We start from the raw sequence: 15,606 nt of genomic DNA, 5'->3' as shown, positions 1-15,606 counted from the left end.
TCAATCCTGATGTAAGGACATTATGTAATGTATGTTGTTTTTTTGTGTTAATGAAATACAAAGGTATTATGTACTGATGTAAGGACATGATGACTGTCGAAAACATTACGACCATGTCGAAAACATACGTAACCAATGTCGAAAACATTACGACCATGTCGAAAACATACATAACCAATGTCGAAAACATTACGACGAATGTCGAAAACATTACGACCAACTTCATTACCAAAGTGCAATGACCAAAACTAAACGACCAATTACCAAAACATAATGACCACTTGAAAATACCATAAACCACATCAATAAGCATTACAATTACATGTTCAAAATGCTGTATCAGTTTGCATAATGCTGCATCAGTTTGCATACATAACCATACCACCAAAACATAACGACCATTACATGTTCAAAATACATAAAGTGTAACCTTGCAAACATGTTCAAAAACACCCAAAACGTGTGACCTTGCAAACATAAAGCATAGTCTATCTAGCCTTTCCATCCTTTGCAACCTTCACACCCTTGGCAGCCTTAACACCCTTGGCAACCTTCACACCCTTGCCATCCTTAACACCCTTGGCAGCCTTCACACCCTTGCCAGCCTTCGAACTTCCAGCCTTGACACTTGTTCCAGCCGTCGTACTTTTCCCCTTGCAGGTCCTAGAGTTGTGCCCTATCTGCTTACATTTGCTACATGCTCCTTTAGTGTGCTTTTTTGTCAAACTTCCGGACTATGTCATGTCTTCAATTTCAGCCGCAGACCTCTTCTTTAACTTCTTTGGTCTTCCCACCTGATTATGATGCTTTTGTGGTGTGATAATTGTCGGAAGTTCAATTTTTGTCCACAAAGCCCTGCCATTCAATGGGTTTATCTTGTGAGAATACACTAGCCTCCATCTTTCCATTGTGTGCACCGGATGAGCCCAACTCTCTATAGCCCCAACCCTTCCTCCATTTTCAGCCATACACCAAAGTGCAGCCACAGCATGTCTTCAAGCTGATCTACCATTTCTTGTGATAGAAACTTTGAGGTACAAGCATAATGTTTTCTGGTTGGTACACAAGTGTGGTTGGTATTAAGTGTTTTTACCAACCAAGTCTCAGATTCTCTTTCCTTTAAAATAAATATGACAAAAGGGCATTGATATTGATGTGGGTTTGTCTTTTTCCCTCTACCACCCACATTGACAGATTCTTTTTCTTGGGCCCCGGATTCTTTTGATTTTTCCAAAACAACCCCTTTATCTTTTTTTTTCCTTTGATTTTGCCCTTGTTTCTCTATTTGTTCCTAAATCAACCACTTTTCCTTTATTTTTGCATGCAGATGTCTGTGCTTGGCTGGAAACATGCACACCACTATCATCAACCTCAAAGTCTGGCTTTGAACCATGACAATAAGCCCTTACCCTCCTGTTATCATCCTTGGTTATTCTAATCACTCTTCTGGTCTCTACAGCAAGTTTTTTTTATCATTTTCTTTGCTTCTTGTTTGGTTCCAAATGCTTGTCCAATATAGAAGTTTGCAAAGTTTTCATTTGATCTCCTAAGTTGGTGTAAAAGGTGTTTCCTTTTGGCAGCCTTATCACCTTCAGAATCAGACCCACTGTCAAACCTATCATTATCTAGCACATCCCCGTCTTCAGTTGGTTGGTGTGGCTCATCTAAAACATCCTCTACTTCATTGTCAATATGCATCCTATAATCACTCATGTCTACTTCATGATCAGACATGGTATTATCCTTATCTACAATATAATCACTGTCACTATCATCAGTTGCATCCTCTCTTTCACCCTCATCTAAATCATCCTCTGTTTCATCTAAACCTACAGCCTCTGTTTCATCTAAACCTTCACCCTCTGTTTCATCTAAACCTACAGCCTCTGTTTCATCTAAACCATCACCCCCACAATCAACTAGTGTCTCAACCCACTTTGCATTTTCTACAACACCACTAGAACACCCAACACCACTAGATGACCCAACATCTATATTCTGATTAACTTGAATACTTATGCTCTGCCCAACATCAAAATTCAGTTTACTAGGGACAATAGCATATGGCCCAGCTTCATCTATTTCTTCAATAGTAACAGAAGGTTTAGGTTTACTTGGTGATGAAAACAATTCTTTCATATTTTTTAAACCATGTGTAGTATAAACATCGATGATCTTATGTTCTCCCACATATTTAGCCAAGTTAAGACAATCCTGATCACTGCTAAGGTGTTCAAGACCATTGTCTAAGTCTTTTTCAGGGTTTAAAAACATATAATACATGGGATTAGTGCTGTTATATCCTAACTGGTCCAACATAAGATCAAGCTCAATCACAGAAAACTTATCAATGTCGATCAAGTCCACGAAATCTACCTTGCCTCCTACATACTCACGTCCTGGAGGTACTGTCAGCCTTCCACCATGATGAATCCGAAAACTGAAGATATGGGGAAAACCATCTGCAAATAATCAAACATTCATAGCATTTATCAACTAATACACTACTACATTGCAAAATGCACAATTTTTAGCTCAAAAAATTAAACTAGGGTTTCAAATTTAAGTTGAAGAACTCACCATATAGATCAATAATCTGTTCGTTGTCAAGATGGTCTCGAATGTACCATCCTTGATCGTCCTGCGACATCTTGTTCTTTGATCAGCGATTTTGTGTGGTAGAAGTCCTAAATGTGAAACCTGGGGGACGATTTGGGGGTGAACGATGTTATCAAGAGGGTTTATGAGGGATAATAAATGGGGTAGGTGTAAAGGGATATGGAAAAGACATAATTACCCTCATGTGCTTATCATGTGCCACAAATTAACTGAGTTTTTTAACCAGGTTGGGTAGAAAGGACAAAACTTGTAACAAAATACCTACTAAAGGACACCGCCTGTCAACATTTGAAAAAAAGGACACCGCCTGTAAAGTACTATAAAGATAAAGGACAAAACTTGTAATTATTCCTATCTACTATAATTATCTTTTTTTCATTGTTTAAAAATTTAAAGTAGATGCAATAAAAAATTACAAATTAAAATGTTTAATTGTATGTGTTTAAAAACTTCAAGGGGGGAGTGCAATTAGTAAAATTTGAAGAAAGGGGAGTACATTACGTTTAAGCAAATTGAGGATATAATCCTTAAACTTTAGATTATATGCATTTGATCTCAATTGCATTGTTAGCTTTCATTCATTGAAACAAATTGAAATTAGATTATATGCATTTGATCTCAATTGCATTGTTAGCTTTCATTCATTGAAACAGAAGATATAATCCTTAAACTTTAGATACTATGCATTTGATCTCTATTGCATTGTTAGCTTTCTTTCATGGTCCAATAACTCAATGAGAGCTAGTCTTGGGCGTTAATTGACTCACGTAACTACACACTAGGGGTAATTAGGCCAAGTTAGTTTTTCCCTCTCATTTATATTTCGATTAAACCAAAACCCTCTTTTGCATATCGTCCCAAACCCCTTAACCTCCTAACAAAATCTCTCAACCGAAAAATAAAAAACAATGGGATTTGAAACAACTTTGATGATTTTAACCCTGTCTTAGATTATGATATGTAATTATTTAGATTATTGTTATGGTTCTTAAATCGTGATAACTTTGATCCTTTGTAGGAAAGCACCCTACCCTCTTCTCCTTACAAATAAATCATGGTGAAATGTTTACAAATTATCCTAGTAATAAGATATGTTAATGAAAAGATTAGTTACGTTGATATGGTAATTTAGTTTTCTATTTACGAGTGAAAAGAATTGACCAAGGATTTAGGCTATGTGAAGTCATGAATCATTTACTCTCATTTTGAGATTCCTGATAATGACCTTGATTTTGGAATTTACGCACTTGAAAATACCAACTATTTATATTAAATTGTATTGCAATGCATTATATTTCTGAATGGTAAATGAGCAAATTACCATTACCGATTTTGTAAATCCATGCCTAACAAAGGAGGGGAATGGGTCAACTATAAATGCTGGGAGGAAAGAACTTAATTGACCTAATTACTCGTGGTGTAAGGTTCACGTGAGTTAGCTAACGCCCATGGATTAGAAGTAAACAATGCAATTTGGGATCAAATCCATAAAATTTTGAAGTTTAGGAACTAATTCTAATTTGACCCAAATTATAAGGACCGTGAGTGTAATTTACTCTACTTTTTATAAAGCTATGAGTATGTTTGGCATGCAGTTTTTAGGAGCTTCTAGCTTTAAGCTTTTAAGAAAAAGTTCTTATTCAATAAAAAGTCTTGTTTGGTTGAAGGAGCTTTAAGGTATGTTCGGCAAAAGTAGCTGGTGGCTGGTAGCTGAAAGCTGGAAGCTGTTAGCTGGTGGCTGGAAGCTGGTAGCTGTAGCTTTTTAGATATATTTGGTGTTTGGTAGAGTAGCTGTAGCTTTTAATAAAATGTATAAAATTACCAAAATGGACATAACTAAAAATTTAAAAAGTTTGTGCATTAAAAAGTTTCTTATTTTGAGAGGTTAAAATAGTCATTTTTCCCTAAAAGCTTGTAGCTCCTTCTAAACGCTACTAGTAGTAGCGTTCAACCAAAAGCTTCAAGCTTCTAACCTAAAAGCTTAAAGCTCCTTCAATCAAACAAGACTTTTTATTAAGTAGGAGTTTTTTCTTAAAAGCTTAAAGCTAGAAGCTCCTAAAAGCTCCATGCCAAACATACCCTTAAGCTTTTAGGTTAGAAGCTTGAAGCGTTTAGCTACAAGCTTTTAGGGAAAAATGACTATTTTAACCACTAAAAATAACGAACTTTTTAATGCACAAACTTTCTAAATTTTTAGTTATGTCTATTTTGGTCATTTTATACATTTTATTAAAAGCTTAAGCTACTCTACCAAACACCAAATATATCTAAAAAGCTACAGCTTCCAGCTTTCAGCTACCAGCCACCAGCTACTTTTGCCAAACATACCCTATATGTGAGAAGTTTTCCGAAAGGTTTAAATCAAAATCTAACTTATAATAAAGAATATATTAGATAAACCATCCTTAATATTGATACTAGATTGGAAAGTGTGTCATTGTCTCAAAAAGTACAAAAAACATATTTAATGTTTGCAAACCCTTGCACGTTATGTCATTTAGCCCTAAGTTAGTTTTTAGACAAATAACACACTTTGCAATCTAGTGTCAACATAAAAAATGATTTTTATAATTTAGTCTATAATAAATGGTTTCAATTAATTCCACGTGACGCTCTTTCCTTCAATTTATTAATAATTACTAATATTTAATATCTAATATATTTTCTTTTAACAAATAATTTAAATTAATAATATTATTAATATATCTCCTTCATTTTATTAATAATATTACTAATATATGATATCGAATATTTTTAATATTACTTGGTGGAGTTGTCATTTACACTGAAGATAAGAAGAACTAGGACTCCATTGAGGTCGTAAGTTTCATTCTGAGCCACATGGGGATTTTGTCCAACCTGCGTTACGCTAGAGAGTTTCAACTTTTGTGGTGATGTAACTGGTATGAAGTGGTATCCGGGGGTTATAGTTCTTCCAAGAACGTTGCTTGAGACCTTTAAGCAGGTGTTATGACCTTTAGAAAGAAACTCGGTGGGTTCACGAATTGGGGCCGGTCTCGAAAATCGACATGCAGCCACCCACTTCAATCTGAAATTCGCCGTTCTAAGAAACTAACATCTAATATTATCTATATCGAATATTATTAATATATACCATTCAAATTTCAAGAATACAAAAGTTTTCAAAATTTCAACCCATTTATGTGTTTTAGTTATTAATAATTACCAATATTTAATTTAAAGTAATAAATGTCAGAATCCCATGCGCGATGTGATGTAAATTCAGTTTTAATTGGTATCAGTTTGGTTTGTTATATTACCGCATTCAATATAACAACAGAAAGAAAAAATAAAGAAATAAAGTCGTTAAACTTTATAATATAAAAATTTTGTGATCATCTTCAAAAAAAGAAAGTATAAACTTTAAATTTCCTTGAATAAAAAATAAAAACATGATACCAAATTGAAAACCATTAATGAAATTTGTGCTAACATAACGTTTAAGATTTAGCAGTAAGGTTGCTTAGAATTATGTTATGTAGGGGTTCAAACGAGCCGAGCTACTCGCGAGCTACTCGAGCTCGGCTCGAAAAAAAGCTCGAATGAGCCGAGCTTAAACGAGCTCGAGCTCGAGCCCGAGCCTAAAAACAAGCTCGTTTAGTAAACGAGCCCGAGCCCGAGCTTCGCTTATCGAGCTCGAGCCGGCTCGCGAGCCTAATCGAGCTTTCTGTTTATATATTTCTTTATAAATATATCATACATATATTTATATAATAATAATTATCATTTATATAAATATAAAAAATAACTAAATTATATTTATAATAATAATTATAATTAATATAAATTAATAAATAAATACTAAATGAGTCGAGCCCGGGCTGAGCTCGAGCTTGAAAAATTACCATCGAGCCGAGCTCGAGCTTTAGAAATAAAGCTCTAATCGAGCCGAGCTCGAGCTCGAGCTTTCATATGTTAAACGAGCTCGAGCTCGAGCCTGGTCGAGCTCGAGCTCGGCTCGGCTCGTTTGCGCCCCTAATGTTATGTGTTCCCTAAAATTTTTTATTTATTATGTTCCCTAAATTAAAACCAGTGTAAAAGATAAATGTGAAGAGTAATTCCCGTAGTAACAGAGATAGAGAAAAAGAAGAGAGAGGGATAAAGACATAGATAAAGAGTATATAAATATGTATATTTCTATATTGTATGAATTAAAAGCTAATATTAATATTAAAATTCGTGTAAAAGATAAATACGGAGATTGATTATGATAGTAACACACGTTATTTTTAGAATTAGCAATAATTATCTTTGAAATATTGGCTTCTCAAATTGTGAAAATTTAATTCATAATTATTTTGTTTTTCTTTAAATTTCATAGAAAGAAATTGACATTTTTCTGATTATATGTGGTTTTAAGCAATTTGTGTATGATATTTAACATCTTTTACTTATGTAAGATATATCTTTATTCAACTCATGTAATATACGGTTCTATAACTTAGTACATATAAATGTATAATATAATAGGCTTTTTAAATATTTTCATTTAAGGTGACCAACGTTTTTACGTCAAATAAAGGTAATAAACACTTAGTTATTTTATTTTGATATAACTCTTTAAACTTAACACAAATAATTGATAAATTTACGCAGAGGCGTCTCTGAGAATTCACGTACTCTGTTCGAGCTTGAAAAAATATGCCCTTCCATAATGTTTTATTAGTATTTTTTTTTAAACTCAAATTAGTATTGGACTCAATAAACTTAATGCCAAGTGTACTAAATTCTAAACCATAAAAAATGATTTGTAATTGGGCCTATATTGGAATTTGTATGTGTTTGTTTACTATTTAAAAAAATAACATATATATATATATATATATATATATATATATATATATATCGGATTTTTTTAAAATCGCGTGCCCCTCAAAATCACGGGCCTTGTGCGGAGGTCCCCTCACACCATCATAGCCGCCCATGAATTTACGATATGTTACCTTTAACAATTTTTAAATATAGTTTATTTAAATTGAACGGCAAAAAAAAACATATATCTCAAAAACACATATCATGAAAGCTAAGATTTTGGAAGTTTGCTAAAATTGAACAATCTTATGTCCGACTTCACTAAGACTATGTTTTGTGGCTATCCTCTTGTATTATAACATATGACAGTGACTAAACGTCTATTTATCACCTTGCCCACTTGCGCCCCCTCACTTGAGCCTGTTGTGGTAATTTCACCAATAGCGCCCCAAAACACCCCCATATTTGTTCAATAGCGCCAACCATCACCCTCACGCCTCCGCTTGCGCCTCAATGAAGCTTGGACGTTGTCGTGTTCGCAAGCCACTGTGGCAGCCATAATGCATAGTCTAAGATGGGAAGTTTGCTTCTTAACCTAAAAGAGGCTAGAAAGAAATCTTGATTGCTAACTAAACTCTATAAAATATAGAAAATATAGAAAATTGGTTGATACTAAAAAAAAATAATTTATAGCATTTTTTACATATTAAAAAATCACATGTCTTCCTATAGGCTTAGGTGCAGTTTGGCTTTAATAGGTAAAATGTCTGCTATCTGCAGATCACATCTGTAGAAGAAGAGGTGAACCAAACCTCTACAGTCTTTAAGCGAAAGACTGTTTGTTTTTTTTAACATATGTAAACTTCTAAAATAAACTAGTGGTGGTGTATGGACGATGGTGGTGGGTGGTGGTGGATGTGGACAGTAGTGGTGGTGGGTGGTGGTGGGTGGTGGGGGTGGGGGTAGATGGTGGTGGTGGTGTTTAACCCTCTACAAACCTTAGAAAATATTAAAAGTGGTTGGGCTAAGTCTACACCAAGAAGAGCTTGCGCAGACGTTTTTTTAAAGAAACGTTTTTTGGAAAAACAAACAGTCTGCAGATGACAATGTCTGTGCGTGGTCTGCGCGACACAGATAGAAGAGCCTGCACAAATCTTTTTAAGAAAAACAAACACCATCTTAGAATCGGTTGAGAGTTGATGTCTTCCCTATGTTAGACGACACAATGATATTGGAAGTTTGCTCGTAACTCGAAGCCAGGGGCGGAACCGGTATATAAACAGCCATAGTACGGGCTACGGCTCAACCCCGTATTCGCAGTGTTATTTTTTCGTTTTTATACAAAGGATACCCCTGAAAAATACGAGGATACCCCTAACCATACAAATAGGATAGTATAAAATGTAAATCCAGTTCTTTTTACAAGCCCAAACATAATCGTTAATAGCCTATTAAGCTAGCCCATTAGACCACCCGTAGTGGGGGTTTTTTGGCGTTTTTCCCAAAAAAAAAACGCCCCCCATGCCCCCAAACCACCCCCTTGGGCCTTTTTTTTGGAAAAAAAAATCCAAGAAGCATCCTTTTTTTTACGCCCCAACAGCCCCCCCCACCCACACACACACACTATTTTCTTTGGCTAATGACAACTTTTCTTGTTTTTTTTTTTTTGCCAATACCTTTTTTAATGGATTTTTTATTTAATTCTGTTATACCCCTTTTAACATAATGTCTCATAATGCCCGCATCCCTACTACATCCATTTTAGAACAACGCCTCATAATGCCCCAATTACTGCCACATGGCGCAAAACGCCCAAGGGTGAGGACATTATTTGTGTCTTCCACTACACATGGTCTTAGCCTAATACCTAAAATAATAATAAAACAGGCACATGTATATGTTGATTATGGCTATTTTTTAGGATATCACTGATTTAATGGGCTAATTCTGTCACTGCTCGTAAGAGAGGATAAACCAATCCATAGAAAGATTTGGCCCACTAACTAAATTCCATAATAAAAATCAATGGAAAATAGCCAAGTCATGGTCAGCTTTTCCAAAATAGCCAAGTCAAACATCTTGGTGAGACGCCACAAAAAGTGTCTAGCGTCTTGGCGGCTGACCAACCATACGCTGCCACGTGTCCGACACTAAGGTCAGACGTCTGGACGTCTTGGTTGAGCCGTTTCCTTTACGGCTTGAGCCGTTTCCTTTACGGCTGCACATTGCGTCATACGGCTTAAGACGTTTCAGGCCGGCTTGAGCCATTTGACCGTCTTTAGCCGGCTTCAGCAGCTCAAGAAGACGTTTTGTACGATTTTAAGACGTTTTGTACGATTTTAAGACGTTTTGTACCAATAGAAGACGTTTTGTACGAATTTTAGACGTTTACCATAATTTAAAGGGATCCCTTATTTAAATACTATACTTATGAAAAACTGTATTTAAAGTATAAATCTAAGAATTTTGTTTTTTAGTAATTATCTCACAACATGAGGGTCAAGTTTGTTGTTTATACTGGGGGGAAGTGGGATGTTATTAACGGAAATATTGAGTATGTTACTGATGGCGATTCAAGGAGACATGGTTTAGAAATTGAGACAGATCATTCATATAATAGTTTTTTAAATTATGTTTCTAAGATGTGTGATACTCCAAATATTACACGCTTGTCATACTGGATGTTTACGTTTACTGATCCGATCGATATAATTAATGATCGAGATGTTAGATTTTTTTTTTGATTTGGCGATGCAGAATCCTTTTGAATTATATAAATTATATGTTATTCAAGAGTCTGGTGTTGGTTCCTCTGGTTTTTCTTCTTTAAACAATTTCAAAACTCCAGATCTAAATATTTCAGTTAAAGAAAGTGTTGATGTTTTAAACGATGGGTGTCCTATTTTAGAAATTAATTTTGAAAAATCAACTACGTCTAACAACGAATCAGCTTCTTCATCTAGAGTGTTTGAGGCCGGTCATATATTTAATAACAAAGAAGAGATGAAGCTTGAGTTGGGAAAGAAATGTTTGTTAGAGCATTTCGAGTTTAAAGTTGATAGATCATCTAAGACACGGTATGAAGTGTCATGCATGGGTGATGGTTGTGAATGGCGATTTAAGGCATACGCTATTCCTGTTGGTAGTTTATTTTTTGTTAAACATATGAATGATAAACACACCTGTTCGAAGATGCAAACACACCCACATTTCCGTCAGGCTAACCCAAAGGTTTTGGGTCACTTTTTAAAGGAACAACTAAAAGATAGTGGTAGGATATATCGAGCGAAAGAGATTGTCAAAGATTTTAGACAAAGGTTCGAGGTTGAGATAACAAACCTTCAAGCTTGGCGTGGTAAAAGCCATGCACTTGAACTTCTACAAGGAACAACCCGAGACTCTTTTGCCGAACTACCAATATACTGTTACAATTTGAAGCTTGCAAATCCTGGAAGCGTTACTCACATATTGATTGATGAGCAAAGTCGTTTTGAAATGGTTTTTGTTGCTTTTGGTGCTGCGGTAATTTACACCTTTTCTTTTGTACTTGCTCTTATTTTTTTAAAGTAACATGGGCTTTGATCTTATTTTGTTATCATTAATTTTCAGATTCGTAGCTTTATGTTTAATCTAAGACCGGTCATTATCATTGACGCGGCATACCTAAAGGGTGATTTTAAAGGGACGTTGTTTTTAGCAGTGGCCATGGATGGAAATAATCAGATTTTACCAATTGCTTATGGCATTGGAAAATCAGAGGATGGTGAATCTAGGACATGGTTTCTTTCAAAGCTTAGAGACTGTGTTGGTGAAATAGCAAATATGGCGATCATTTCAGATAGGGCGAATTCTATACATGTAGGTGTTAGAAACGTGTTTCCACGTGTTTACCACGGGTTGTGTTGTCGTCATTTAATGATGAATTTACGTTTGTCGTCGTCTAAAAGAAAAGAATACGAGGCACTATGGTGGAAGACATGTAAATCTTATCGGATATCTGACTTTAACGAGTCATTCAATGCTTTGTGTCTTGCCGTTCCTAAAATACGCCAGGTTTTAACAAATATTGGGTTTGGTAGATGGGCAAGAGCTCATTGTCCCGGCAATCGGTACCACTATATGACATCTAATAGTGCGGAGTCTATTAACTCTTTGTCTAGATTCTCACGTAAGATGCCGATAACGCAACTTATCGAATTCTTCCGCGAGACCGTACGAAAATGGTTTTATGACCGTCGACTGCAGGGCATGCAGGAGAGCCACTCACTGACTCAGTGGGCACAGAAGAAAATTTTAAAGAAAATTGAAGGGTCTAGAACCTGGACTGTTGCAGGCATCGGGGCAAACAGTTTTCTTGTTGAAGACGGTGGGAAAAGGGGTTTAGTTGATTTTTTGAATCGTTCGTGCAGTTGCCGTGTCTGGCAAGTTTCTGGTCTACCTTGTGGGCATGTGATTGCTGTTTCAAGATTTTTGGGTGAACCTGACTACAGTCATTATGCATTCTCGTGTTATTCAAACGAAGTATACAAAAAAACGTATGAAGAATCGATTAATCCTCTGCCTCATAGGTCTGAATGGGTGATACCAGAAGGCCTTGGCAGTGTATTACCGTCGCATATTACAAAACGTCAATCTGGCCATCCAAAAGAAAACACCCGAATCTTGTCTCGTGGGGAAGAGCCCGTTCAGGTATATTGCTCGCGGTGTCGAACATACGGCCGTGTTCGTGACGTTTGTTTAGATCCAATGCCATCACAGATTCGTTCACGTAAATCATCAGGCAAAAGAAAAGGGAAAGAGATAGAAACCCAGAGTCCAACGGATGACATTTTTTCATCTTATAATTTAGCAGAATTTTAATAATAGGTTAGTTTTTTTATGTTTTAATTAGGAAAATCATGTAACAAATTCTCGTAACCGCAATAGTAATTAGTACTTTTAATTTATATAAGAATTAAATTTTACAATGCGTATGTCCAGCCTTAAAAAATTAGTTGGTGTGTAGCGCCCGACGTAGAGTTCATCAGCCATGTAGCGTCTATATCTGACACAAGCATCATGTATGTTTACTTCGTTCCATGTCAATGAACCGTTGTAAACTAGATTTTCCATTAGCATACATATGATAACACATGAGTTTCGGCAAATATGAGCTCCGTGGTCAGGCCACACAACATCCCCGCAATACTCTAAGGCTTCTACACTATCTATCCCTGAGTGCTGCCAATACGATATACGGCCCAGAAACCATACGAATGGAGATTCAGATTCTAAAAGAATTTGATGTATTTTCTTGTGTATGCAAAATCCTTCTTCGCAATTACTTAGGTTAAAGTTATCGGAAAAATAAGCATATATTTTAAGCAAATGCATATTTATTTTTAGAAGTAACCAGTGGTTTTCGTTGTGCGCTACGGGCATGTAAATCTGCAAAAAAAAATGAAACGTAAATAAGCCACGGAAAAGGTATTCTTTTTAGGGAATTTTTTTTAAATTATAAATTATTTAAAAAATCAATATTTTTTTATAAAACATAAAATATAAAAATTGCTAATTTTTTTAAACAGAAAGTTTATTTTTAATTTTTTTAAAAAACGTACAACTCTATTATTTCCTTGTCAAATGTTGGTGTAAAAAAGTAAAGGTCTGCAAATATATAAAAAGCGTACACTCCGAATAAGCATATTTAACAACGTACCGTATCAACGTCCCAAAAGGGAGGAAAAATTTCTTTTGAACCGTCTGCATATCCGTAGGCCTCTCTATTTTGTTCTATTATCATGTTAAAAAAAGTAGGCGGGACTACTGTCCACCGATAATCCTTTGATGACATCGCCGTTGACCGTCTGTGAAGCTCCCGTTGATACATTAGCTTGTTACACCATGCATTGATATGATGAGAAAAATATGGTAAACGTTTGACTAGAAAAATATTAAAACACTATCATTAACACGAAAGGTATTTCGAAGGTACCGTTTCCTGAATAAATCCGTTTCCACAAAATCCAAGTAATCCGCCCCACCATTCTTTTCCGAGAGGTATTTTACCCATGTAGGTTAAGTAGCAAGTTGGAGTATCGCCATCATAGTAAAACTCTAGAATATTTGGCAACCAATGTTCAAACCGATCATTTTGGTTTATCCAAATGGTGCGTTGCACGGAATGAGGAATGTTTGAGTAAGACATCCGGTGTGTCATTATTGACATAGTGAGTGCACATATATATACACACATGTTCACAATAAATATAAATATAATATAATATTTAATATAAATGAAGTTTTACCTACTTAATATGTCATCGAAACATATATAGAATAGAAATAACTATATATAATGAAGTCTGTTTTATAAAATATAAATTAATACAAATCATTGAATACATTCAATATCGTCCTCTTCTATCTCGTCGACTGATTGTATAGGTATAAGCGAGTTGTATAAAAGTATCAAAAGATGGCCCCTCATCCTTGTAGCCGTTATGCTTGTGTCTTCACCATCATTTAATGGTTTTTTGTTAATCAACCGGTCCAGAAATATACAAACCCAAACCCCACAGTCCCCTAATGGTCCCGACTGCTGTGGCACGTCATCTGCATACACTATTTGAAACGTAAACTTTAACGGTAAAGGTTTGTTGTTATAATAACCATGCATACGAAGCCAATGGTCAAAAACAAAATTTATAAAACAAACCACATCCGTTCTTCCTTTTTCCATTTGTTGCATGCCCATCAAGCTACAAAAAAAAAAAAAAAAAAAAACGAGCATTTATAAATTTTTAAAGTCATACCTTTTGAGAGAACTAAAACTATTAAATAATCAGCTACACAAAAACAAGCGTAAATTTTTACCTGTCGTAAATGGTGAGGGTATGGTTAACCAGGTTGAAAACTCCTAAAAACCAGTGAATTGATGGTATAAATAATGGTACGTACACCTCGTCAACGCAAAATATCGGAGGAAAAGGTTCGACACCCCCGTTGAAGTAACCTTCGAACATCTGATCCAAAGTTTGGCGATGCATCTGGAAATATGGGGGTAAAATGGACCAACAGTCGAATGGATTTCTTGAATGATACATGTGTAGCATCCATCCAAAAAGGTGATGTTATAGGGTTGTACAATTTTAGGGTAAGTTTATACGAAAATTTAGTATATTTAGTATTAACAAAATAATTTATACTGCTTACATCATCGCTTAACCAGCCAGTACCGTCAGTGTCTTGCAATGCCGCCCAGAAATCAGGACCAACACAACCGCCTGCCGTGAGGGTTAGTTGTCTAACACCGCTAGTTGGTGCCCAATTTTGTATCGTTTTGATTAAATTAACTTCATCATTTGCTATCTTTTTTTGCTTCCGCTTCATGTTTCTGTAAACTACAAACGGTGATAGCAGACACTTGGCGGGCTTCACAAGCCTTTCGGACCGCCTCAGTTTCATCATCTCCGGATCCTCATTCTACAATAACATTAATTTAAGAGGTTAATTATCAGAACATACACGGATAACTAAAATAAACATATACGCAGCCCAAACTTACGGCTTCTTCCGTAAGATTTTCGGGATTTGTTGACACATGATACACATCCTTATCGAAGTTAAAATAGGAATCATCTGCCGCCTACAAATTTTAAAAAAAATGTTAGAAACATTTTTAATTTTTTTTTAGATTTTTATAACCAAATAAACGGGATTTTTGGATGAATACATTATCATCTTGTTTTTGGGATTGTTCCAACGGTGTTCGTATGTGGCTTGGAGTATTAACCGGAGCCATACGAAAACTTTGCAACAACTCCGACTTGATCATGTCAGTCAACGCCCGGTTGTTTGCGAACATCAGTGACTGAAATTTAGAAACAGACTGCTCTTCAGAATAAAATCCTGACGAAAACGGACCGGGAGCAGCATCCCGTTGTAAGTCAGGCGTGTCTAACGGAGTATCATGCATCTGAACCGGTACTTCATCATCGCCGAACAAGTCGTGAATGAAGTCCTTCATTTTCTGTTGGCCGCAGTTTTCAGTCGGCTGGATTGGATGTTGCATTTGAGGGGGTAATTCAGTCGGCATAGCAGGTTGATAAATTTGACGTTCACGATCCAAATAATCCGAGCTTGAAATGAACCACTGTGTTTAGACCTCAAACTCAGTAGGTAGTATGAAGTTTAGCGGTTTATATTCACGTCTCTATCAGATTGAAACCAAAC

The 15,606-nt window shown here is 35.7% G+C and overlaps 1 protein-coding gene across 1 annotated transcript; it reads left to right on the top strand.

The window, feature by feature from the left end:
- The first annotated feature begins 10,143 nt into the window (after positions 1 to 10,143).
- On the top strand, positions 10,144 to 12,252 carry LOC110944410. Its single transcript, XM_022186073.1, has 2 exons — positions 10,144 to 10,914; positions 11,002 to 12,252. Exons 1-2 carry the CDS (start codon positions 10,144 to 10,146, stop codon positions 12,250 to 12,252), a joined length of 2,022 nt encoding a protein of 673 aa, XP_022041765.1.
- Positions 12,253 to 15,606: the final 3,354 nt, after the last annotated feature.

This window comes from Helianthus annuus, chromosome 6 (genome assembly GCF_002127325.2).
Source record: "Helianthus annuus cultivar XRQ/B chromosome 6, HanXRQr2.0-SUNRISE, whole genome shotgun sequence".
NCBI lineage: Eukaryota > Viridiplantae > Streptophyta > Magnoliopsida > Asterales > Asteraceae > Helianthus > Helianthus annuus.
Note: the sequence above shows the minus strand (reverse complement) of the source record. Positions and strands in the feature narration are given on the sequence as shown.